This window comes from Sus scrofa, chromosome 10 (assembly GCF_054392235.1).
Source record: "Sus scrofa isolate SSC_HxYL_T2T_F1_AM1 chromosome 10, Sscrofa_HxYL_maternal_Yorkshire_Landrace_v2.0, whole genome shotgun sequence".
In the NCBI taxonomy this organism is placed as follows: Eukaryota; Metazoa; Chordata; class Mammalia; order Artiodactyla; family Suidae; genus Sus; species Sus scrofa.
The window spans coordinates 91,218,275-91,244,461 of record NC_139392.1 but is presented as its reverse complement, the minus strand read 5'-3'; the positions used below and the strand labels follow the sequence as shown (position 1 = coordinate 91,244,461).

The window sequence follows — 26,187 nt, the reverse complement described above, 5'->3', positions numbered from 1 at the left end:
GCTTTCCTTGCAGCTAGAATAGTCACAGAGAGGTAAGCAGCAGTTTTTTTTTGTGTGTGGGCCTTTTGGAAAAGTGTTTTTATAAAGACTAAGCTGGCGTGGAGTGGTTCTATCCTTTTTTCTCTTCCCCCATAGAATGTGGCTGTGAGGGCTGGACTCCAGCAGCCACGTTAGACTGAAGAGTACCTTTGAGGATGGAGACCTCATGCAATAGATGATGGAACTGTCATACTTGCTGTGAATCCCTTAATATCTCACTCCTTTAAGAGAAGAACACTTCCATCCCTTAAAGACATTATTATTTTCTGACCCTGTTACTAGCCATGTTACTCCACATTGAAACAATTCTAAAATTGGGAGATGGCTTCTAGTTTTTAAAATAATTTTGTGTATCAAGGAAACAGAGCATCTAAGTACTAATGGTATCTTAAAACCAAGAAAGCAGAATACTATTCTTCTAAGATAAAACTTTTTCTTTTTCAATTTACTACTTAGAATCGGGTAGGAAAAGGAAATTGTTTACTATTAATCCCCATATAGTTTTAGAGTTTTGTCTATTTTTTGGGGAAACATAATGCTTATTAATAGGTCCACAAAACCATTTGTTGAATTAATTTTACAGTGATCCTGTAAAGTAACTTGCGAAGTGTATTTTTAAGATTTTATGATTAATTTGTTTCTAGTAGATTTTAATTTGTTGGCACAATTAAAAGATTCCTCCCACAGACACACTAAAAGCAATTCCTCCTGAAGAACTCAGGGATGACGGAAGAGCTTGTGCACAAGAAACTGAGGGACTGAAGCCCAGCATCAACAGGAACCACCTCTGACTCAGTGATGTGCAGGAGGGAGGGTACCACTCAGAGGCCTGTGCAGAGACCTGCCCACCATGGCGCCCAGTGATTTAAAGCGCACTTAGACTCTGTGTGGAGCAAATCCATTTACTAACCTGAGGCATCTGTCAAATGCGTTAGGAACTGCTGGAATTCTCTCCAGGGTCGGGGTGCTGTGTGTAGATGCGGACAACCGAACACTGTAGCCACCTGCCACGGCCACTGCAGCGCGCCACAGACCCACACCAGCTACAGCCAGGATGGCCTTGGCGTGGTGTCTCCTAAGGCCTCTGCCTTATTCTGCTCCCGCCATTCTGCCAGGTTGGCCACAGGATGCCCTTCCCAGGGACCTCTTTGGCCCTTATCCACTCTTGATCCAGCCTTCCTGTCAAGGAAGCCCCAGGTTGGCATGCTACAGAAGCCCCCAGCCCCTGCCTGCTCCAGCCAGCTTGCCAACGCTGCCCAGCTCACACAGGGGATGCTTCTTACACAAAGCCATCTTTAAAACAAGGAGAGGCATCTGGGTTTTTGTTTGTTTGTTTTTTCCTATTTCATAGAAACAAACCAGAAAGACAAAAAGGGGCAACAGAGGAATATGTTCCAAATGAAAGAATAGGATTTTTCCTAGGATTTTATCTTAATGACATAAAGATAAGTAGCTTACCCCATCTAAGAGTTCGAAATAATAGTCATGAAGACACTGAACTCTGGGAAGAATGAAGGACCACAATGGGAGCTTTAACAGAGAGTCAGAGAACAAAGAACCAATCAGCAATGAAGGCTAAAATAACAACTACAGGGAAGCAACAGCAGCTTAGATGCTGCAGAAGAATGGATTAGCAAAATAGTGGAAATCACCCAAGCAGAAGAGCAAAGAGAAAAATTAAAATGATAGTTTACATCTGGGATAACATCAAGCCTACTAACATTTGCCTCATAGGGATCCCAGGAGAAGAAGGGAGAAGGGATGAAAAAGCCCTGGCTTGGGGAAGGAAGCAGACATCCAGGTCCAGGGAGCACAGAGAGTCCCAGACAAAATGACTGCAAAGTGACCCACAGCAATACACACTGTAATTAAAAATGGCAAAAATTAAAGAACAGTAAAAGCAGCAAGAGGAAAGCAATTAGCCACATACAAGGGAACCCTTCTAAGACTATCAGGTGAATTTTCACCAACAACTTTGCAGGCCAGAGGCAGTGGCATGATATTTAAAGTTCTGAAAGGGAAAAAAACACAAAAAACAACCCCCCCCCCAACAATCCTTTAAACCAAGAATACTCTAACTGGCAAGCTTACAGGAGAGATCAAGAGTTTCCCAGACAAGAAAGAACTAACATAGTTCATTACCACTAAACTGGCCTTTACGAAGACCCTTTAACATTTTTGGGACATGAAAAGGCCATAACCAGAAATATGAAAATACATAAAAGAAAAAAAAAATCTCACTGCTAAAGACAAATATATAGGAAAGGCTGTGGAATAGCACTTAAAAAGCTAGTGTGAAGGCTAAAAGACAAAAGTAGTAAAATCAACTACAAGAGTAGTGAAGGGATATAGAAAGATATAAAACATGAACAGACAGATAATCAGTGACGACACAATCAGTAATTAAAAAAACTCAATAAACAACAACAAAAAGACCTCAATAAACAAAAGTCTAGAACCAGACTGCTTCACAGAGGAATTCTGCCAAATGCATATAAAAAAAGAGTTAACACCTATCCTTCTCAAACTCTTCCAAAATCTGAAGAGGAAGGAATAACTCTGAACTCATTCTGTAAGGCCAGCATTATGATACCAAAATAGACAAAGACACGACACAAAAATTACAGGCCGATATTGCAGATGAATATAGATGTAAAAATCTCAACAAAATATAAGCAAACAAAATTGAACAAAATATTAAAAGAATCATATACCATGATCAAGTGGGATTTATCCCAGAGATGGAAGGATGGTTCCTTCCATCTCTGCAAATTAATCAACACGATACCTTATATTAACAAAATGAAGGGCTAAAATCAAATCATCTCAATAGATACAGAAAAAGCACTTGACAAAATTCAACATCATTCGTGATCAAAACTCTCATCAAATTAGGTATAGAGGGAATATGCCTCAGCATGATAAAGGCCATCTAAGACCAACCCAGAGCTAACAACAAATTCCATGGTGAAAAGCTGAAAGCTCTTTTTCTAAGATCAGGAACAAGAAAAAGATGCTCACTCTCACCACTTAAATTCAGCATCGTATTGGAAGTGCTAGATAGCAACCAGACGAGAAAAAGGAAGCCATCCAAACTGGAAAGGAAGATGACACGGCATTATCCATAGGAAACCCCAAGGGTACCATGAAGAAAACTGCTGGAGTTAATAAATTCCGTAAAGCTGAAGGAGGACAAACGGATATGCACAAATGCGCTGCATTTCTTTCTCTTGTTCCATCAATGTAGGCTGTACAGCAAAGTGATGCATCTCTATATATTAATAATGAACTATCAGAAAGAGGAAGCAAGAAAGCAATCCCATTTACAATTGTGTCAAAAAAGAATAAAATGCCTAGGAATACATTTAAAGAGATGAAAGACCTATATTCTGAAAACTAAAAGACATTAAGAAATTGAAGGTAACACAAAAAAGTGGAAATCCTGTGTTCATGGATTAGAAAAATATCGTTAAAATGTTCATATGAAAACAACCCACAGATCGAGTGCCATACCTACCACAATACCCATGACAGTTTTCACAAAACTAGAACAAACGATCTTAAAATTTCCATGAGACCACAAATGACCCCAAATAGCCAAAGCAATCTTTGCTTTGTTAAGCAAGTCACAGGCTGCTTTGAATTCTTGTTATACACATTAAGCCAGATTCTAAAAAATAAGCAAGCAGAAAAAATAATCCAGAAGGTGCTTTCCCAGTTGATTACAAAGCTACCCAGAGCAAATCATCATTCACATAAATTGCTTTTTGTACTCGCCTGTGGCATGTGGTTATTCTGTTTGACATTGAAGGTTTGAATAAGAAATCAGGACTATTAGGTGTAAAATAAGATACAAGGATATATTGCACAACACGGGGAATCTAGCCAATGTTTTATAATAACTATAAATGGAGTATAACCTTTAAAACTGTGAATCGCTATATTGCACACCTGTGACATGTAACATAGTACGACAACTACGCCTCAATCAAAATGAATAAAATCTGAAAATCCAACATCTCAAACCAACTCAGGGTCTTTCAGAAAATGCAACATCAGCGCTGGCTCCCTCCCCTCCATCTTATTTCTAAAAGGACTCAAATCCTTGAAGTCTAAGTAGTGTGATGGTCTTTTTACATGTGAGGTGTTCATTCTGACCCTTTTCCTCATGCATCTGCTTCTCTGGTTTTGGTAAAACACTACAAAGCCTTGGAATCTGAAGAGCACTTCCTGTAACAGGAAAGAAGCAAACACGACCCGAGGCTCTCATTGACCATCAGAGAATGGAATATAGTTATTTTCTAGAAAGTGAGATTCTTAACAGCCTTCTATGTAAGATAGGAAAACAATCATACAAATGAGTATACAAAAACAAATGAATATACAAAAATCAACCAGGTGAAGGTTGATTGCATAATGCCCGGGTAGCCTGGTCTGAGGAATAGTTAGCATTTTGATAAAAGCTCACCATATTTTAGGAGGAAACGTGAGATTGTCGGAGCCGCCGGGGTGCACAGCAAATCTAGAACAGAGACTGTGAGGGGAAATTCCTAGCGGGAAATCTCTCTAGCGCTCATTCTCAGAAATTCCAAACTCCTTCCTGCTGCAGAGGAGAAACCTCCTTTCTCTTAAACAGCTTTTCACAATCCCCTTCTTCCTTCATGCCTTCCAGGGGCCCCCACATCTCAGCTGCCCTAGACCCCTTCTGCCTGTTTACACTCTGATTCCTCATTTTTCTCAGCTCTGGTGCTGAGCGTCTGCATTCTGCAATCTGACAGTACTCACCACTGTTAGAAGCATCATTCGTGCCTCATTCGAGTACGGAATTCCCTGTGTCAGGAATGGTATTATTTCTGGATCCTTAACTATGCTTTGAATACAGTATATGATCACTGAGTGCTTTTTCATGGTCTTGTTTCTCTTTATTTTAGCTAAGGCTATGTATTCATTTATTCCTTCATTAAACACTTGTAGAGAACCTACTGGGAGCCGAGGAAGGAGGGATGACATCCCTAAGTGACAGTCCACCTTTTCTGGCCGATTCCCAGAGTTTCTCCACTAAATTATGGTTGGAGGCAGCTAAGAGGTCCTCTGATACTTAAACTAAGGTAGTAAATTATCATTACGGCCTGAAATGGAGCAAGAGAAAAAACTCTTCATGTTCTTTGGGCTTTGATCACATGCCACTCATGGGTCTGCTTATTATTCCAGAATAAATTACCTACACGGGGGTAGGGTCAAGGAGAACAGGAAAATGAAAAGAGAAAATCAGCGTCTGCGTAGGACGACTGATCTAGAAGGACGTTCGTTTCAGTGTTATTTAAACCAGAAACAACGTTTGGAGACAGTCTAATGAGCTAAATCACACTGCAGAACAACATCCACAGGTGTGAAGAAATGCAGAGTGTTCGCAGCGCGAGCTACAGAGCACTAGGTGTTTATGGCAGGTGGTAATTTTTATTTTTAAAAATCTAGTGGGGGAAAATCTAGGATAAACTCCTAAGTTATTAACAGAGGGTACATACACCCAAGTGGTGGAATTACACATGATTTTCTTCTCTGAGCATAGAAGCACTTTCCAAATTTTCTAAAGTGATCCTGAGTAACTTTTGAGTCAGAAAAATGACTGTTTTTTTGGAAAGGAAAATGGAGATCATGAGGAGAATTCTGTGAGAACAGAAGGGAGACGTCGGACAAAATTCACCCTTTACCCCGCTGCTCAGGGCCTCGCTGATAAAGCCCGCTCTAGAGGAAGCGCTCCATCTGGCCTCATGAAGGAAAATAACAGCGCACATAAGTTTTGATCTGTTTATCCTCGCATACATGTATGGGAGATGAACAAACAGAGGCCTCCCTTTTCCCCTCTCACAAAGCACTGCTACGCGAAGCCAGTCACGGGCTGCTTAGCATCCTTGTTATAGAAGGTGGAGCACTTTCGAACACACAACCATCAGACAAATCCAGAAGGAAAGCCCTTTTCCAACCCTCTACATTACAAACGTCTAAGTTACACTTCAGCGGTGTTTAGAGGCGAAGAAACTTGTTTGGACGGATGGGAAATGGACTCAGAGGCCGAAAGAGCACACCTGGGATGCCCCATCCCCAGGCGAGGGCTGCGGGTAACTGGCTGCGAGGTGGAGGAAAGTTGGGGGGGCCTTACCTTGGTCTGGAATGTACAGAACATGTGTGTCAGGAACGGATGCTCCCAGGCCAGGGAGAGGACTCTCTTCTCTATCATGGTGCACTCCACGTCGTCATCCATCAAAACCACGTCTTTCTTTAAGGCTTTTATTGCAAAAAATTGATTGGTTTTCTTGAACTCCGCTAGGAAGACCTAGAAGGAAGGGGCAGAGGTAACTTCTAGAATTTGGATTTGCATTCATTAAAGAAGAGTCACGAGGTCCGGAGAGAGAAGGAGGATGAGTCTTCAGTCCCCCTCCCTTCTCTTTATGGAGATAAACAGGATATGCTATGGACCAGTTTCAACCTCTCTAACTTTCAAAGGGCTTCAGAAAACTACAGTGTGACCGAATGGGTTATTCTCAACTCCTGAGAAATTCTATTTATAAAAGCATACCCTGAATGGGAACCTGCTGTACAGCACAGAGAACTCTGAACACCACTATTCCGTGATAATCTGTGTGGGAAAAGAATCTGAGAGAGAATGGATGCGTGTACACGTATACCTGAATCACAGAAATCGTCACAGCCTTGTAACTCAACCATATGTCGATAAACTTTAAAAAATGAAAAGAATAAAAAAAACCATGTATCCAGTCTGCCCAGGGACCTTAGTACATTTACAAAAAAATTTACAGACATAAATATGTATGAAGGAAGCGGCAAGTGTTGGAGAGGAGACTTGATCACTCTTGAAATATCACTGAAAATGAGCATCAAACCTGACTCCAAGTTTTAACCCATTTTTTCAAGGCAAAAAAGAACAGGTGAGGATCAGAGCTGTCCTGATGTGCTTATAGAGAGCACAGCCTCTCTTCTGACGGCACAGATACTTGTACTACCTACAAGACCTACTGTGAGTCAGACATTCTGCTATGCACTTTACAGGTGCTCATTTTATTATCTATTTAATTCTTAGCTCAGAACACTCTGCAAGACGGTGATCATTAAAAGAAAAAAAAAAAAAAAAAACCCAAACCAAAAAACCCACCAAAACTATGGAGTTCCTGTTGTGGCTCAGCAGGTTAAGAGCCTGACATAGTATCCATGAGGATGTGGGTTTGATCCCTGGCCTTGCTTAGTGGGTTAAGGATCTGGCATGGCCATGAGCTGCAGCAGAGGTCAGATCATGGGATAGGCTTGCTGCAGCTCCAATTCAACATCTAGCCCGGGAACTTCTACATGCCACAAGTGTGGCCATAAAAAGAAAAGCAAACAAAGCAAAAAACAAGGAGTCTGCAAGGGTAACAACTTTCTCAAATCCAGAATGCTCAAGTGCAAATTCGGACTCCAGAGCTGACGTTTTCCAGCCGGCTTCACGAATCTTAGAAGAAAGGACACCAGATGGCATGTAATGGAAACGGTCTCCGACTTTCACTTTTGCAAATGAAGCCCACAGATGAAGTGACAGTAGGGAGGATATGGCATTCGGAGATAGAACACTCCAGCTCAGGCCTCATTTCACAGGCACTCATGAGCTCCGGGAATGTGGGCAAACAAATTAACCCCCCTGGGCTTCAGTTCCCTAAATGCGCAAAAGTGGTTACTATGACTGCATTGCTAAGGGACAGGACTGCCGTGGAAGTCAAAAACTAAGTGGAAAAGTGAACTATAAAATGCTTTCTAAATGACAGTTATTGAAATCTTCACAAAACAAATGACTGTATATAACAAAACAGAAACAGGCTCACAGCTGTAGAGAACCCACTAGTGGTTACCAGTGGGGAGAGGAAGGGGGGGAGGGGCAAGATAGAGGTAGGGGATTAAGAGAGACAAACGCCTATGTATAAAATAAACAATTGGGATTTATGATAGAGTACAGGGAAATATTACTTCTGTAATACCTTTAAATGGCGGGCGATCTATAAAACTACTGAATCATTATGGTCTACGCCTGAAACTAATAAAATGTTGTCCCTCAGCTATACCTCAAAAAAGGAGAACACCTGTCATTTGGTTCTTTTGGTGACTTTTAGGGAATGTTGAAGTTAGTGATACTACACCCATAGTGAAAATGTGTGTGTCTATGTTTAAAACAACACAGGGTGGACACACAGCTTTGGGGGAGCTGTCTTGCTACAGGGGACAGAGCTTAGATGAGAACTGGGGCACATGAATGATGTGCCTATTCCCAGAAAGCCTGCAGTTCATTCTCCTTGGCCTGCAGATGATGGAGAGCCAGGATACAGAGGCTGCCATCTTGGTGAGGAGCCATACTTCCCATACTGAGTGAAAAGAAAGAAGTTGTGGTGTATTCTTAGGGTTGTGAGACAAGGAAACGTGGCTCTCCCGTTGCGCTTTGGTGAGTATTTCCCCTCTCCTTGGATTGCCCTGTGCAGTGGCCTCAGAGTGGAGGGACCCAGGGTCCTGATGGAGGACAGGTTACCGCTTTGGACGTAGAGCAGAGAGTACCTGAAACCCTTGGCTGCCCCTGGGGTTGTCTACTAAGGCCTAGAGGTTTAGCTTAATGGCTTCTTAACCTTGCTGGAATGTAGAAATGCTCACAGGAACCAAGAAAAACATTTCATTGACAATTAAAGTCCTCTTTTGGTAATTCTTCTTTCAATAAAGCACCCCAAAACCAGTCATAAACGAAGAAGCTGAAAAGGCAATTTCCATCTCTGTGATGTGCTTTCAATTTTGGTAACAGGCTATAATTGCACATTAATTGATGCTAAATTTTAATGAGGATTGGCTGTAAAACTGCCTATTTCACTCAGATTAACACCAAACGAGCCTGCCATGGTTCATGTTATTGTGGCAAGGAACTAACCGAATTAATGGAGATCAGTTACCATTGGCAGGGCAGAATGGTTTTTTCAAAGGCGATGCTTGGTATTTAAATCCAACCCCAATTGCAGTGCAATGTCGTTTAGCTACGGCAATGCCCAGCAGCATTTTCATTTGTTTATTACGAAATAAATGGGGTAAGTTCAGCTGCCAAAGTCAGATGAGCAGGTGCAGTGCATTAAGCTGGCCTTGCCCGCACAAATTCGTGCAACAGTCATCTCTGGCTAGAATTTTCCTGGGAGTTGGATCCAAGAACATAAAACAGCCGAGAATCCCATTAATACACGCTCTAACCTTAACATCCAAAATCACCTAAAAGCCTATATTCCATAACCTCCCTCTCTCCAGTCACTGGCTCAGAATACTCTCTTGTCACTGAGAGTATAATTTCTCAGAGGCCGTCTTCCTCCTGGTCCCCCTGCCCTCTGTGGCTGACAGGCAGCCCATAACCTGAGTGAGTGGCAGCAAGAATTCAGAGGAGGGTCTTTCGCCATGAACCTTTCTGCAGGCTCGGCTACAGCCGTGGTCTGGGCTGGATCATGTCCCTTCCCAATAATTCATATGCTGATGTCCTGACCCCCGGCACCTCAGGATGTGACCTTTACAGAGGTCGCTGTGTTAAAATGAGGTCATTAGGACGGGCCCTAATTCAGTCTGACCGGTGTCCTTATAAGAAGCGGGGACTGGGACACAGACACACACAGAGGAGGGGCCCTGGGAGGACGCGGGGACCCGGCCAGGAGAGAGGCCTCGGGAGAAACCCGCCCTGCGCACCCCTGGATCTCAGGCTTCCAGCCTCCACACCAGGGAGAAGTGAGTTCCTGTGGTTGAAGCCCACCCCACACCCCCGCTGTGGTCCTCTGTTACAAACTGATACAGAGAAAAAAAGAATCACACAGAAAGTAAAACCACACTCTGGATTTGAGAAGGGAGCAACAGCAGCAGCATCTGCCACCAGCAGTGACACAGAAATATCAAGTGAAACAGGAACTGGGTGAGGCGCTTGCCCCTGTCTTTAGTATCCAAAGGCTCAAGCTCACAAGCTTGTGGGATGAACACCTTCAAAGTAGATCACCAAGGGGAGGGGGGAGGGGGCGAAGGATGGACGGGGAGTTTTGGGCTGGCAGGTGCAATGGATAAGCAATGAGGTCCTGCTGCACAGCACTGGGAACTGTATCCAGTCTCTTGGGATAGACCACGATGGAGGATAGCATGAGAAAAAGAATGTATATGTACGTAGGACTGGGTCACGATGCTGTACAGCAGAAATTGGCACAACACTGTAAATCAACAATAATCAAAAAAATAAAAAATAGGAGTTCCCGTCGTGGCGCAGTGGTTAACGAATATGACTAGGAACCATGAGGTTGCGGGTTCGGTCCCTGCCCTTGCTCAGTGGGTTAACGATCCGGCGTTGCCGTGAGCTGTGGTGTAGGTTGCAGACGCGGCTCGGATCCCGCGTTGCTGTGGCTCTGGCGTAGGCCGGTGGCTACAGCTCCGATTGGACCCCTAGCCTGGGAACCTCCATATGCCGCGGGAGCGGCCCAAGAAATAGCAACAATAACAATAACAACAACAACAAACAACAAAAAAGACAAAAGACAAAAAATAAATAAATAAATAAATAAATAAATAAAAAATAACAGGAGTTCCCGTCTTGGCTCAGTGGTTAATGAACCCGACTAGAATCCATGAGGACTCGAGTTCAGTCCCTGGCCTTGTTCAGTGGGTTAAGTATCCGGCGTTGCCATGAGCTGTGGTATAGGTCACAGACGTGGCTCGGATCCCACGTTGCTGTGGCTGTGCTGTAGGCCAGCGGCTACAGCTCTGATTTGACCCCTAGCCTGGGAACCTCCATATGCCGAGGGTACAGCCCTAAAAAGCAAAAACAATAATAATAAAAAAGAAAACTTTCAAAGTGACATGGCTGAGAACAACAATTCTCAAAGAGCTCAGCTGCTCTTCCCTAGAGCTCAGCTTGCTGGGCCTGTGTTTATTCAGATGCCTCTCTGCCCTCTAATAGATACTGATATAATATAGTTTAATGGAGTATAATATAAAATATAGTAAAATATAGTATAAAATGCAATGTAGTATAATATAAAGCAAAATATGATACAGTATAAATTAAAATGTAATATAAAATATATAACAGTATAATATAGTATAAAATATAAAATAGCATGCTCTAATGTAGTGTGCTATCATATAATATACCATCAGATCACAGTTCCTGACCAGGAGCGCTTGCTCTGCACATCCAAGCATAGTTTCCCACCAGTTCAGTTCCACTGGCCAAGAAGCTTTGCCGCTCAATCCCCAGAAGTTGGCCCACAGACTTCTCCCATACCTTGCCAAAACTTCCTTTCCCCAACATTTTGTGCAGGATGAAATCCTCGATTTTTAACTTCACTTGTGGAGACGGCCTTTCTGTGTTCAGCGGGGGTTCTGGACGGTGGCGTGCTTTCTCCCTCTCATCCAGGGGTGACTCCCAGCAGATGCCCTGAGGCTCTGGAAACACAAGCCAGGGGCAACAAGGAAGTAAGGAACAGCGGAGGGGCATCCTAGCTGCTCTGACAACACGCCTTCTTGCGCTCTTCCTGCTCTGAAGCCCCGCGGGGCAATAATGTGGAAAGGGGTCCCTGCGGAGCAAAGCAGCACCCCCTGTCTGTGAGCCTGGCATCTGCGGGGTGGCCTGGGTCTCTGCAAGACACTGGGGAAGAGGTCAAGTTCAGAAACATCCCAATCAGCCAAGACCATCCCCGCAACAGGAACAAGCACTTTTTTTTTTTTTTTTTTTTTGGCCACCCCATGGCATATGGACGTTCCCAGGTCAGGGGCCAGATATGAGCCACTGCTATGACCTAAAGCACGGCCCAGGTAATGCCATATCCTTAACCCACGGTGCCAGTGGGGTATCGAATTTTGTGTCCCAGTGCTCCAGAGATGCCGCCAATCCCGTTTTGCCACAGTGGGAACTCTGGAAGGAGCACTTTTGATAATGCCAAATCATGGACAAATTGGGATTTTTAACCCAATTTGAGGAGAAATGATTCTCAGTTGCTTACATGGCTCACAGCCCACCACGTGAGGGAAGAAGAAATGGTGGCAGATCACTAAAGATCCAAATGGTGTCATTCCCACTGTGGCCCAGTGGATTAAGAAACCATGTCGTCTCCATGAGGAGGTGGGTTCCATCCCTGGCCTCAGTCAGTGGGTTAAGTATCTGGTATTGCTGCAGGCTGCAGTGTAGGTTATAGATGCAGCTCTGATCTGCCACTGCTGTGGCTGTGGTATAGGCTGGCAGCTACAGCTCTGATTTGACCCCTAGCCTGCGAACCTCCAGACACTGCAGTGTGGCTGTAAAAAGGTGGTGGGGGAATCTGAATTGCATCATTCACCAGTCTTTGAGTCAAGATGCTACCTGCTCTGATCATCTCTGAGACACAGTCTAGGGTCTAATTTTCTGCCCAGAGACCCTTCCCAAATCTAACCCAAACCCTTCAACAAAATCTTAAAGCCAGTGTCTTTCTCACCCCATGGCAGAGGAGGTGCGGAAAACCTTTTGGAATCTTCCTCCCACTCCCTTGTAATAATTCTTTTTTTCAAATTGAAATATGTCGGACATATCGCATTGGGCTAACTCAAGATGGATAATGTGGAGTTCCCGTTGTGGCTCAGTGGTTGCTGAATCCAACCTGGAGCCATGAGGTTGCAGGTTCGACCCCTGGCCTCGCTCAGTGGGTTGAGGATCTGGCGTTGCCGTGAGCTGTGGTGTAGGTCGCAGACACGGCTCAGATCCCGTGTTGCTGTGGCTCTGGCGTCGGCCGGTGGCTACAGCTCCGATGAGACCCCTAGCCTGGGAACCTCCATATGCTGCGGGAAGTGGCCCTAGAAAAAGGCAAAAAGACAAAAACAAAAGACAGATAATGTGCTAACTGATCCTTGTATCTGCTGTGATGTCCCTAGAGAATCAGCCTCACGTAATTATCCTTCCTTGAGGTTGGAATAATGACCTTTATTTTCTAGTCTCTAGGTTTATCTTTCACGTTCTCCCCAAGTCCCAGGAAAATAAGCAGTTTCTAACACGTGCTAAAACCATTCAGGCTCCAGAATCACAGGGTCATGTCTTCTTATGAAGGATCCCAAATATCTGTCCAAAATGTCATAAATGTTAAGGATAGTGGGCTATCCCTCCCTTTCTAATCTTAAACTTCCCGGAAAAGTCTCAAAGGTGCAGAATTAGATGGTCTGTGGTCTTCCTACCATGGAGCTCAATGTGGATTTGCTTCTGAGTGACCCCATTCCTCTTCTCCCCCAACCGCAACCTCCCGCCACCTCCCACCCTCCTACAAAGGTTTCCCAGAGGGCCGCATTAGGGTTTCACGTCTAAGGAGTAAGAGCCTCTTGGTGGCTAGGTCTGTAATCTCGACACAGAAAAGAATCATGGATCAGTCCACACAGATGGAGAATCTGAATCCAGGAACTCAGGGTAAGGCGGACGAAGATTAATGATGGATGGTGAGTCCTCCGTGGATTGGGATAGCTACCTCTTTTCCCTGATGCGGGGACATACGGCAGCCTGGCTTCACCTTTGATGGAGGATGGAAGACCAATTTCAACCGGACCTTCTCTGAAGATGTGTTCAGAATCTCTTAAGCAGCGAGCCTAGGTTACAAAGAATGAGTGAGACCACCCACTTGCCCACCCACCCACCCAGCACGGCTTGCTGTCCGTAGGCATGAGAGCCATTTCAGCTCCCTAAAAGCACAGGCTAACCCAAGCTCTCCTTTCCTCGCAGGATCCTGGGTCCTGCGAACGTCTATCGTAGTTATGGACCAGCAGAATGAATTTGCTGCCTTCATACTTTTCTAGGGTCTAACTGGTTTCTCCTATGTTCTCTATATCCTCCCGTCACAAATAAGAATGGAAGGCCACTGGATGGAGAAATAGCTCACACAGGTAATGCTATGTCTTAACGAGGGTGTAGCCGCAGATGTGAGCATGCGGCATGCTAGTAAGTAGCAAGGCAAAAGCTGCCTTAGACTCAGTGTTCTGAGGGCATTCTGTGGGTGATTCGAGCAAATAAATGCTTTTCCCCAGGCTATGTCACAGCTCTCACATATAGGTATGAAGCTGGCAATGACTCTGCAATAATTTTACTGAAACTGTTTCTCCCCCTGCTCATTTCATGAAGGATTCAAGGTCTTATAAAGATCCACACAATACAAACCCACTAAGTTAATGAATATCTCAAAGTGTGTGGGCAGTGCCAGCATGAAGGTGAAAGTCAGGGTCAAGGCAGGTGCTGGGAAATAGATGCCATGTTGCCCCATGGAGTTGCCCCAGATCAAGGAGCAATGAGATGGAATCGTCCCTGTTGAACGGAAAGTACCAGACCTTGTCCCCTAAAAGCTTCCCTACCTGTTGCGTGCTCTCGATCATTGCCAGTGCTTCAGCCATTAGCTTCTGGTTTATGCCACAAAGGTTGGCCACCTTTGTCTGGCATCTGTGATGTACGTTCATGCCACACGCTGAAAGGAAGAAGGCAACACCTGGATCAAGGGGGAGGGAACCAACGTCCACGAACTTTGTGCACGATCTGTAAACAGTGCACGTGTGGCAAAGGAACAACCGGCCCTCCCCGGCCATCCTCCCAGCAGAGGGAGATCCGGAGGATGGTAAATGAGGGCAGCGCTTTTACGATGCCACTGTGCGCCCGCCTCCCCGCCGGAGACAGACGTGCGTACACCAGATGCTCCTCGGCACGATGCTGGGAAATGACTCCCAACTCGAGGCAGAACCACAGCCCTGTTGAGGGGGTGAAGGCTGCCACCAGGATGCATCTAGAATGTGCCCGCGCTGAGAGTAGAGAACAGACACTGGCTCTCGTTCCAGGGATGTTCCCAGCAAATAAGTTGGTAAAGAAATGCTGGGGTGAGAGGCCACCCACTCCCGCTCTAGACTGGAGCCCAAGCTTCCCCTTTTCCCCTCTAGGCTGGAACCCAGGATGCAGCCTCAGCCTGAGCTGAGACTGAGATGATGGGATGGTCTGGGTATCTGTGCAGGGATGGGGGTGGGAGGAGGGAAAGGGGTCCAGAGACACGTTCTCACCACATGGAGAGCTGGGTTCCTTGAACGAAACAGCTCGGAGACCTACAATTCTGGAGAAGTAGCCTGATTCATTTAGTTCTCAAAACAGCAGGACAAAGGCTACCCTCTTTTACTGTTACTGTTGCGGGGGGGGGGGGTGTGTGTGTGCCTGTGTGTCTATGTAAAGACAATTATTGCTTCATGTTGTTAGTCCTAGAAAACTCAAATTCCCCTTAAGAAACTCAAATTCCCCTTAAGAAACATCACCATTATGACAGAAAAAGAAGAAAAAAAGCTAATAAAGACATCCAAACACCAGCAGATGGAACTCTGATCTCTAGTCCTACCTGATCCTATAAAGGACTGTTATAATGGGATTGGGCAGGAGAAGCTATAAAATCACGCCATTGTAACCTTCTTACCTTATTATCAGCCCATTTGTATTCAAAACCTTACACAGTGATGGACCTCAAAATAGGTGCTCACCAAATACAACTTTTATCTTCATTATTCATTACAATAAAACTTTATAGAAACACTTAGGTGAAATTTAGCTGTTTTCACCTTTAGTTTTAACTAGATACACAGATAGCTCATGATAAAACAAGGCAAAACGGCATTTTCTATGTAAATAAGTATAAACTAGTGCTTGTCCCAGTATATAAGGTCATAAAAATCCATCTGAAATGAAATATATAGTAAAGATACTGCTTATAAGGCATCTGCACTCTGAATTCTGCATCGCTAGCTCAACTCATTCCAGACTCACGGATGCTCATTTCACCCAGGGCGGCCCTTGCTCCTTCTTCCTACTCCTGATCTCAAGGCAGAGGGAGGCACTTGCAGGACTTGGCACCCTGCTCTTTAAAACCGTAGTGGATCCAGGCTCCTCTCTGATGCCAGGAAGGAAGCCCCCTGCCCACTCTGATACCATCAGAGGGCCGATACTAACCGAGAAGGTGATAACTCCATCTCTGTGAGTGCAAACGGTCCCTCCCGATGACCAATTTCATGGGAATTTCAGCAGAGAGGGGAAGGAGACAGGGTGGGGACAGGGGGGGCCCTGTGGGAAGGGAGTTTAGAGGAGGAGGAGGAGGGTGAGTGAGGCCGAGCGGCAGAGAGGTCCAGGGGAGAGAGTGGGAGGCGGAGAGGCGGAGAAGGGCATGAGGAGGTGGCACCTTGGCTTGCGGGGCTACAGCAGGACAGAGAGGGAAGGAGATGGAGTGGAGGGGAGTGGGAGGGAGGGGAGGGGAGGAGGGGGGAGGGGAGGGGGTGAGAGAAGAGAGGGCGGGGAGGGAGCTTGGAGGCCGGGTGAGGAAAGGGTGGGAGGGAGAAGCAAGAATGTTAGGAGAGGGCAGACCAGGGCAGGGCGTGGAGCCGTGGAACAATGCCAAGGAACCCTCGCGGAAGTTCCGAGCTGCGGCATAACCCTGCTGTGGGGACCAGCTGGCCTCCGCAGGTGGGCACCCGGGCTCCAGGGAGAAAAGACCCAATTGTGAGACTGTCGCAGGAACAGGGAGCCATTGGAAGGGGGATTCGATTGTCTCCATCCTCTTTGTCAGAGCAGAACCCTCTGAAATGACCTCCTGCCCGTGAGCTCCAGAAGATGCTCTATAACGCCCCGCCCACCTGAGCACACACTCCTGAACAGGTGCAGGAGGTCGGGAGGAGAGCGCAGGGTGGACCCCGGCCACTTGTGGGTTTGTCTACAGTCATGATGCGAAAGCCTCACCCCTCCTGCCTCCGTGAAGGTATCACGCCAGCCTCCACCAGACATGGGGAGGCAGCTGGGATGAGGACAAGGAAGCTGCTCAAGGTGACCTTCCTCCTCAAGGCCCCCATCAGTATCACTTAAAAGATGTGTATGGCCTAAATGATGGAGCTGTCCAGAAAAAATCAAGCAACATCTATGTTTAATAATTTAAAATGAAAAGGTCCCTGACAAGCCAGGAACCTCTGTTTTAAGTAGGTTCTCTGGCCTCTGTCCCACCCTCAGCCCCACGAAAAAGGCACAAGTGCCTTGTTAGTTCTTGCTGGAATTGTTCCTACCTCCTCAGCCCAGCATCTCCGTTCCTAAAGGTTACTGCCTTAGCAACCTGGACTTTGAGAGAAAGAAGGCCTGCTTTGCTCTGTCTCAGGGTTGGGCTGAATTCCTTGATGGGTAGAAGGCGGCCAGTCTGGGTTCTGCCGACAGGCTGCCCGCAGGAACCATCAGAGTCCAAGCTGGGCTGGGCCCCTTCCTGTGTGCTGGGGGTCCCCAGCACACGTCGGGGACAGGGGACATGCTCTCCAGCTGAAGTCACAGGATTCTCTCTGGGCCGGACCCTCCACCAGCACAGCCGGGCTTGCTCCCCAGACAGAGCCACAGGCAGAATGGTACTTGCTGGTGCAAAGTGAGTGGCAGGGACCCAGCTGGAGATGCCAGGGGCAGCACCCATCAGAGGAAAATGCTGCCTTCCCCCCCCACCCCAGGCCCCAGAGCAGGTACCCCAGAAGGTGTCCGGCCAGGAGCTGTGACAGCTGACCTCTGTCAACTGCGCACCTCTCTGGGGTGTGAGCAACAGGGTGGTGGCAGGGAAGGAAAGAGCAGCAGAGGTTTGCTGTCCAAGCTTCTCCCTCACGGTGGCAGCACTCTTCATCCTGTCCATCCAAGCTGCAAACCCACCCCCAGGGGTTCCGGGGGACTCACCGTCGCACTTGAGTCCCTGCCTGGCCAGGCCCCACAGCAGGGTCCCGCAGTGCTCGCAGAAGGTCGGGCTCTTGTAGTTGTAGACCTTGAATCTATGCGGCATGTCGATCTTGAACCTCTCTTTGTGGAACTGCAAGAGGAGGAGAGCGTGGGACAGTGCGCGTGTGCCCAGGGCCCCCTTCTCGGGTCCCAGCAGGTGCGTGAGCAGGGCACAACAATTAAAGCACTGGAATGCTGCGTGCTGGAAACTGGAATTTTTACTGGTCAAGGCTTAGAGTTGTATTCAAAGATGACAGGGAGCTCTTCCCTCTCCTGGGTCAAGGGCGAGGGTGTGAGATATGCCCATCAGGTAGCTGGAGACGGTGGCGGTGTTCCCACATATGGGTTAAGAGTTCAGGGAGAGGAGACCAGGGTTACTTATTTACATGGGAGCTCAGTAAACATACCTCCCTGCTTTACTGTAATGTCAGTGTGTCCTTTTCTCTTTCAGCCTAGAACTAGCGAATTAACCTTTGGAAAATGCTCTATCATGGCTCCTCTGGAGGCACTGGTTTGTGAGTGTGTGAGCTGAAAGTGGGAGCGTTTTCACCCTCGTTATACATAAACCAGGGAGGCAAGAGGTCCCTAATGGTTTGCCAGGTGCTGTGAACAAACGTATCATGCATATTACTTTTTTTGTTGTTGTTCTTTTTAGGGCCACACCTACAGCAAATGGAGGTTCCCATGCTAGGGGACAAATTGGAGCTGCAGCCACAGCAATGCCAGATCCAACCACAGCCACAGCAATGCCAGATCCAAGTCGAGTCATGTCTGCAACCTACACCACAGCTCAAGGCAAAGCTGGGTCCCTAACCCACTGAGTGGGGCCAGGGAGCGAACCCGCTCTAGTCCAGTTTGGACCCACTGAGCCACAACAGGAATTCCACGTGTGTTCTCTTTAACAAGTGTGATGTCTTGTGCAATCCTCTAAATACCTCATTTGAAGGAGCCTCTGCTGGTGTCCTGACTTGACAGGCGGGCAGGATACTTGTCTAGGACACACAGCCATCGAGCTGGGGTATCTCTGAGCCTAGCCCCTCTTTCACCATTAGTGCTCTCTCTCTCAAAATAATTGTGATGATTTAAGGCATGGGGAGAGGGAGCAGACAGAGGGCTGCTGGTAGTTGATATAATGCAGATTTTCTTACAGCATTTCAGAGTTTAAATTCTCCCTTTTAATCGAACTTAGGACACGAACAACAGCAAACCAGGCATTTTGATTCCTGGTAAGAACACCAATATTCTCAGGCAGCGTAAAAAGTTTTCCTTACTTGAGACTTATAGTCTCTACGGAAAGCTGTAATTAATTCATTTGAGAACGTGCAAGGAAAGCAACCAACTTCATTAAAGGGATACCCATTGGTGCTGTGGATACTGGTTAGCACTCAGTCTTTAGAACAGCTTAAAAGTCACCCAGCACTTACTGCAGACATGTCCAACCAAGAAAAAAATGCCTTTTGGAACTCCTATTTCATATAAACGTTTCCACATAAATAGGACCCATTGATGTCAAGGTCCAGGCTGGAAGATTTCAATTTCAAATCTTGAAGCCAAGTCCACATGGTTCAAGTTCCATGTGAGGAAGACTTCAGATGTGTACTTTCTAGCACGGCAGTCACTTACCCTTGAGGGCCAAAGGTACACTTGGCAAGGTGCTGAAAAGAAGTGCTGTAGGTATGAAATACACCCTGGAGTCTGAGGACTTTGTGTGAAAAAAATAATGTAAAATATCTCAATGTTTTATATTGATTACATATTGAAATGCTAACATGGGCAGACTGAGTTAAGGTATATGGTTAAGATTAATTCCACCTTTTGCATTTTCCTTTAATAGGATACTACAAAAGTTTAAAATTATCCTTGCGGTTCTCATCCTAGTTCTACTGGACATGGGCCATGGAAGTAACAGTCGCACTTACAATTTGTGATTTTTCCAGGAAAGCTAACGGCATCGAGTAAAGAGACAGAGGGTACACAGGGAAGTGGCCCTTCAATTTAAACAAACAAAAGCACTGGTCTGGGAGACTGAGATCTGAATTTTAGTCCCAGCTCCATCACTTACAGGTGGCTGGCTTTGGACAAAAGACTTTAACCTTTCCGAGCCTTAGCAGAGTCATTTGTAATACGACATTATCCCTTTCTGACACGAATTTTAAAAGTAACACTACTCTGAAAAACTCAATCCATGTGCCATCTCTTGGCCTGCCCCTTTGCTGGAGAAGATCGCACACTGGGGCAGTCTGGTACCTTCCTACCCTCCAACTCCAACGGATGGGCTTGGCAAGCCTGCTGCTCTTCTGGAATCCCCTCGCTTTTCCATCTTTGAGATGATTATTTTCCAGGTCCTCCTTTCTCCTCAGAGCCACCTGCTGCTTTCTCATCCTTCTTTCCCTGGTCCTCAGACCTCATGGAGGACCTACGTTGTCCAAGGGAAGCCCCCTCATCTGTCCACCCCCTGCCCCGTCTTCAAACCTACCTTCACCTGCAATCTTCTCCTTCTACTCCCTTCCTGTCCACCAGTGGCTCCTCCCTGCGGGCTCTGGACCTCTTGCACTCCTGCCAGGATGGACCATTTGGCTTGCCCCTATCTCTCCAGCTTCACCTGCCTCCCTTCCCCACAAAGTCTGACTTGTCCCCAGATGATACATCTCAAAGGTCATTCTGAAAGAAATATGGGCTTCTCAATGTAAGAATGATACTTCTGTCATCATCCATGTAAATGCTCCCATCTATATTTAATAACCACCTACCTCTTTTTAATTTTTTTTAGAATGATAGCTGCCATACAGCTGAGCTGGCTTCATGAACAGAGCCAGAGTTGGGCCAGTTTACTTCTTAATTTTTAAATTGTAAAGTGCATTATTAGGTTAGTACAGCATACATGTATATGATAAGAATATTTCTATGAAAACCTTATAAAGTTCTTTTTTTTGCTTCAATCTTTTTTTTTTTTTCTTTTTTAGGGCTGCACTTTCAGCATATGGAAGTTTCCAGGCTAGGGGTCAAATTGGAGCTGCAGCTGCTGGTCTATACCACAGCCACAGCACTGCTGGATCCAAGCCACATCTGTGATCGACAACACAGCTCACGGCAGCACCGGATCTTTAATCCACTGAGTGGGGCCAGGGATTGAACCTGCATCCTCATGGATAGTAGTTGGGTTTGTGACCCAATGAGCCACAATGAACCACAATGGGAACCCCTGCTTCAATCTCTCTCTCTTTTTTTTTAATATAGTTGATTTACAATGTTGTGTCAATTTCTGCTGTACAGCAAAGTGACCCAGCCATACATATGTACTTTCTCTCATACTATCTTCCATCATGTTCTCTCCCAAGAGACTGGATATAGTTCCCTGTCCTATACAGCAGGACCTCATTGCTTATCCATTCTACATGTAACAGTTTGCATCTACCAACCCCCGCTCTTTAAATGTCTCTCTACATGTTGATGCCATGAGGCTTGTTGTCATATGATGGATCAAAACTGTGCTTTCTGGCCCCTTTCTAAGGACTTTTTCTGAAAAAGGTAGACTCATTAAGATGCTTCTTGTGCTTTCTTATTCATCCCCGAGTCTGGATCTCAGTAACAATCATCATAGAAAAGGAAAGGGTTTTGGGGTACTGGGGTGCACTGAAAAATTTAAAGGCTCGAAAGCAGGCATTATTAACAAGCATTAGCGGGCTGTAAACTTTAACATCAGGGTAAAAATTATCAGATGGAATCTAGATCCATACGTACCATGGTTTCTCGGCTGTTGATAGCTGATCCTGTGCATTTTGCAATAACTTTATCAATACACTTCTTGTGAATTGCTGCATTACATTCTGAAAAGAAAAGACTATAGCTTGAGATTTTCAGAAGTTCAGGGACACCTCAACAGAAAAGAATGACGATAATACAACAGAAATCTTTCTTACTTACGTCGACACTGGTAGCCCTGTTTGTTCAGGCCCCTGCAATAAAGCACATGATTGAATATTTATACGGACCTTTGAGTCAAGAGTGGTACCAAAAACATTTAAAAGATGAACAGATCTTGTAGCATCCTCCTATCACAGAGCATTTCCTGATCAGCAGCCCCAGTCTGTTACTGGCCAAGAGTGCTAACGTATTTTTTTTCTTTCAATTTACACTGCTTTGTTAAAAGTCTGATAATTACATAAATGAGAAGTTGCTGAGTTCCCTCCCATTCACGTATTTTCCAAGCAAACATGTAGCAACAAATATGCCCAAGGTAAAAATGGATCATGGGCTCCTAGTAGCAAAATTGCACATCTATGCTTAGAAATTCACTGTCTCACTGAGCTCATTACAGGTAAGGAAAGCTATCTGTGTAACATTAACTTTCTCTTTGAAGTATCCGAGAATATTTGCAACTAATAAACTGTCCAGCTTAAGACCAATTCCTGAGTAATATTCCCTCTTACAAAGGAAGGAAGTTTAAGTCATTAGACAAAAACAGTTGATGGAAATCCATCCAGAGTCTATTTGACCCTTGGCTACCCTGGTGGAGCTGGGCTTGTGCATGAACGGATTCTGCAATAGCCCAGAGGAGAGAACACCCCCTAAGAGGTGAGGTGGCTGAGACCAGAAAGAAAAGCCATTTCAAGTCTCCAATCTACCATAGCCTTCGCTGTGTGGTTACTGAGGCTTGAACCAATCTCGGTTCGAGGGCTGTTAAGACCCCCAAGAGTCTTGTAAACATCTCAGCCCATTAGCTCCAACGGGCAAGTGCTGCCTTTTGCAGACGTTACTACTGGCACAAGCTGGGCTGGCGAGGTGGTGGCAGTTTCAACTGTAAAACTGTACTCACAATAAAGATATCTCCTCTTCTGTCCCTCCCCACTCACCCCACGAGCCTCCCATTTAATTAGAAAGGAAAGTCCTTGCAACCCTTTCCTGAGGGAGCTAGTAGCTTCCTCGCTCTACTCTACCGGAGCCACATTACGAAAATGCCCTTGAGGACCACAGCCTCTGAGCCTTCTCCACCCACCTAAGACCACTGCAAACTCTTGGCTAGGGCTTATTCCAGGACGGCTGCCAAGGCGGAGCATGCCGGGCCTGATGGATAACTGAAGCTTGGAGGGGAAGGCCAAGTTACCGTACCAGACAAACTCATGGCAGACGGAGCAAAACGTGGGCTGTGGGAAAAAGGTGGCGGTGAACTCGTGACACTTGACATGGTGGACTTTGGCCTGTTTGATGGCTCCTCGGCGGTGATGCAGAGCAAAGAAGCCTTCGGTCTCAAATTCACCCATGTCCTTTGTGTCTGTAGGAAGAGGACAGGGAGCAGAGTGACATTCTGCAACAGGGCTGTCACTGCGGGGGTGAGCGGGGGTGAGGGATGGAGATGGACAAGGAGGTCAACAAGCACCGAGGTCCGAATGATCCCAAGTGCTTATTAAGGTGGGTACAATACTGAGGGACCTTCCTTCATCCCGTAACAGAATTATCAGAGGGTCTACTGTTACAGGATTGAAACAATGAGGCTGGACTACTGGCCCCCGTCCTTCACTCCCCTTTCACAGCACTGAGCTATCCTCAACGTTTAACACCAGAAGTCAGAACTTTGAAGGTATTTATCAACTTCTCCTGTTCACTGTCAGTGATGAGTCAGCCAGAAAAGGCAGGAAGTGGCAAAGACTCTTCTGCCTGTAATTCTAGAGAATGATGTGGTTACTGGCAGCAACCTGGAAATGACATTTTTTTTTTTTAGGTCCCAGGATGCTTTGCATCAGGTTGTTTATGGACACAGTAAAGTGTGTAAGAGTAGACAGTAGGGAGCTGGCCAGACGTGGGAAGGCAAAAGAACTTTGGGGAGTTGTTTATGCCCTGGTTCCTTGTGGCCATACTAATCAGAGGCACCAGCCACAGACTGTGTTGGTCACTGTGGAAAGGGCCAGAGACGAACAGATCCCTGCCCTTTTTTTTTTTTTAACTGTCTAGGTAATCCTGGATGTTACCTAGTCATCTAAATCAAATCGTCACATTCACATTCCACAGTTCACACTGGGCTCTGGACACTGGAGCAGATACTTTGGGTATTAAGTGTCCACAGTGCCCTGTGCTCAGATGACATCTTCCCAAAAGGCTGGCAGAATTCTGCGAACACCAGTGAGAAGAATAGCCCTGGCTGAAGCCCAAGTCCAGAGAACACACATGATAGCAAGGCAGCCATGGTTAAACACCATGGTGGAAACTCCAGCATGGGGGAGAGTATGGCATGGCAAACAAGAAAGAGGTAATAAAAATAATCATAAATGCTAAAATAAGAATTTAATGATGATAATTCTAGGATTATAAGTAGCTTGAAGATTCTTGGATGGCTTATTCTATTCGTTTTCTTTTTCCAAATACAAAAAATTGGAGGTTTAACAAGAATAAGGTGCTCATATTTCACAAATACAAAGTTAACAATATTTGAACTAAATTATTTCCACTCTGGCTAAGCCATGGTAGAGGCTGACAACACATTTGTGGCAAATGTTCCTGCCAAAGTACCTTTTTTTCTACACCCCTTATCAGGCAAGGCTAGAAACACGGGTGGACAAAGGTGGGATGTGCAGGTGGAGACCTCTCCCCAGGACTCAGCCTGGTCCCAGGACACATTCTGGGGCTAAGATCTTCCCCACAGTGGTCCACCATAGAGAACAATGTCCATTTGGTAGGTTTGTTTTATGGAAATGCCAAACTCCCAGCTAAAAAGCATTCCTAATACAGAGTTCCCTTAGATAAGGGCTTAATACTTTCCCTAAAACTTCAAAGTCAGGCAGGTCAGGTCTTTTTTATAAGAAACTGGGCTGGAAATAAACTAGGCCTGGTGAATAAGGGATTAAATTTAGGGTCACTGAGGCAACTGCTTTCTTCTTCCACAAGTTCTAGTTTAAGTGTAGAGATCCATTTACAACTTGTGACTGATATAGCAGGTCATTTGTCAGTAAGATTTGACTCATTTCTATTTTGGTCCAGATGAAATGAAATAAAGCATACATTTACTTTTAAATTCAGGGATGGAAGTGAATTATTCTGGGACCCCTATCTGTAGTACTGTAAACAATTATATGTATATATAAAACATATATTATATAACAATATATAATAATGTATATAGTCTTCTATACAAGCTATTTTATGTACATAATAGTACACTCTATATATAACTCCATGGAGTTATATTTAAAATACATACAAATATGACATAGTCTGTGTATTTGAATATAGTATTGTACATTTAAAAGTGTGAAGAATGCTAGAAATGAATTCATTCCCTTATTCTTTCCTGTGATTTCCTTTATCCTCTATTTCAATTATTCCAAGGATGTAAATGTTTAAAAACTCAGAATTTTAAAAATTCTTCTTGTATCCACTGTTTATTTCTAAAGTAGTTTGGTCGTCTGTTTGTTTACTGGCTTGAATAAGCTCATTGGTTTTTATATGTTTGGCTAATTCTTTTATAGCAATGGTGCCTAATCTATTTATTTAGTTTAATCTATCACTTGTTGCAGTCAATTAAATCACAAATGTTTCCTGGGAAGCCATGAGCAAATTGCTATGCTGAATGTTCTAAAAAACTGTGAGATGTTTCCCCAACTTTGAGTGGCTAACAGCCAGGTCAGGAAGAACAGTATATGATAGTGTTGAACAGACTTGGAGATAAGTACACTTGCATTTTTTAGGAGGTAGGAAAAGGAATTACAAAAGAGGCCACAAAGAGGCAGCTGAAAAATTAAGAGGAAAACTTGAATAACATTACATTGGACAAGCCAAGAAAGGATGGTTTTTCTCCACACTGGCCAATATAGAGATGTCAAGGGAACTGAAGATTAAGAAAGATGAATTTGTTTTGAGGATTTATTCTCTCAGAGAGAGCCATTTAGCAGGTTGGTTGAAATACAAGCCAGACTCTAACGGTTTAAGAATTGATGGAGTCGTGAAGAAAGAGAGACTCATTTATTAAGCGACATTTTCAAGAAATGCGTCAGGGAAGGAAAGGAATTAAGTATGTCTTGCCAATGAGGTGGACACCAAAGAGAGAAGGAAAAAGATGGAGATTCTGAAGAGGAAGCGTGGTTGATGCCACAGAGCTGCTTGGGATGAGAGTCGAGAGGCCAGGCAAGGGAGGTACTTCCTCCGGGGCAGAAGAGCGGGGAGAGAATGCAGGAAGAACCAGCTGTATCCTCAAGTGCGGAGACTCACAGAAGACAGGGTCTCTCCCATTACACTGGCAGTAAGGCCAACCTCCAAGAGTAAAAGAGGAATTAGATGCCTTCAGAAACCAAGGAGTTTGGGACTGTTTGGAATAGTCACTGTGTGGAGATCTAAAAGAAATTTCTAAATGCCAGAGTCCAAATGAA

General features: G+C 45.2%; 1 protein-coding gene across 7 annotated transcripts in view; it reads right to left on the bottom strand.

The window, feature by feature from the left end:
• The window catches only part of PRKCQ (protein kinase C theta), a 154,105-nt gene that overhangs the window by 58,718 nt on the left and 69,200 nt on the right, over positions 1 to 26,187 (bottom strand). For all 7 annotated transcript variants that reach the window (XR_014818128.1, XM_021065023.2, XM_021065021.2 and 4 more), the window contains 8 exons: positions 22,940 to 23,102; positions 21,755 to 21,786; positions 21,572 to 21,657; positions 17,792 to 17,921; positions 14,434 to 14,543; positions 13,560 to 13,677; positions 11,360 to 11,520; positions 6,200 to 6,373 (listed from right to left, as the gene is read on the bottom strand). Coding sequence is in view for 6 of the 7 variants with exons in the window: in XM_021065023.2 (XP_020920682.1) it covers positions 6,200 to 6,373; positions 11,360 to 11,520; positions 13,560 to 13,677; positions 14,434 to 14,543; positions 17,792 to 17,921; positions 21,572 to 21,657; positions 21,755 to 21,786; positions 22,940 to 23,102 (974 nt within the window). In the remaining variant the exon portion in view is untranslated. The remainder of the gene's footprint in view (positions 1 to 6,199; positions 6,374 to 11,359; positions 11,521 to 13,559; positions 13,678 to 14,433; positions 14,544 to 17,791; positions 17,922 to 21,571; positions 21,658 to 21,754; positions 21,787 to 22,939; positions 23,103 to 26,187) is intronic.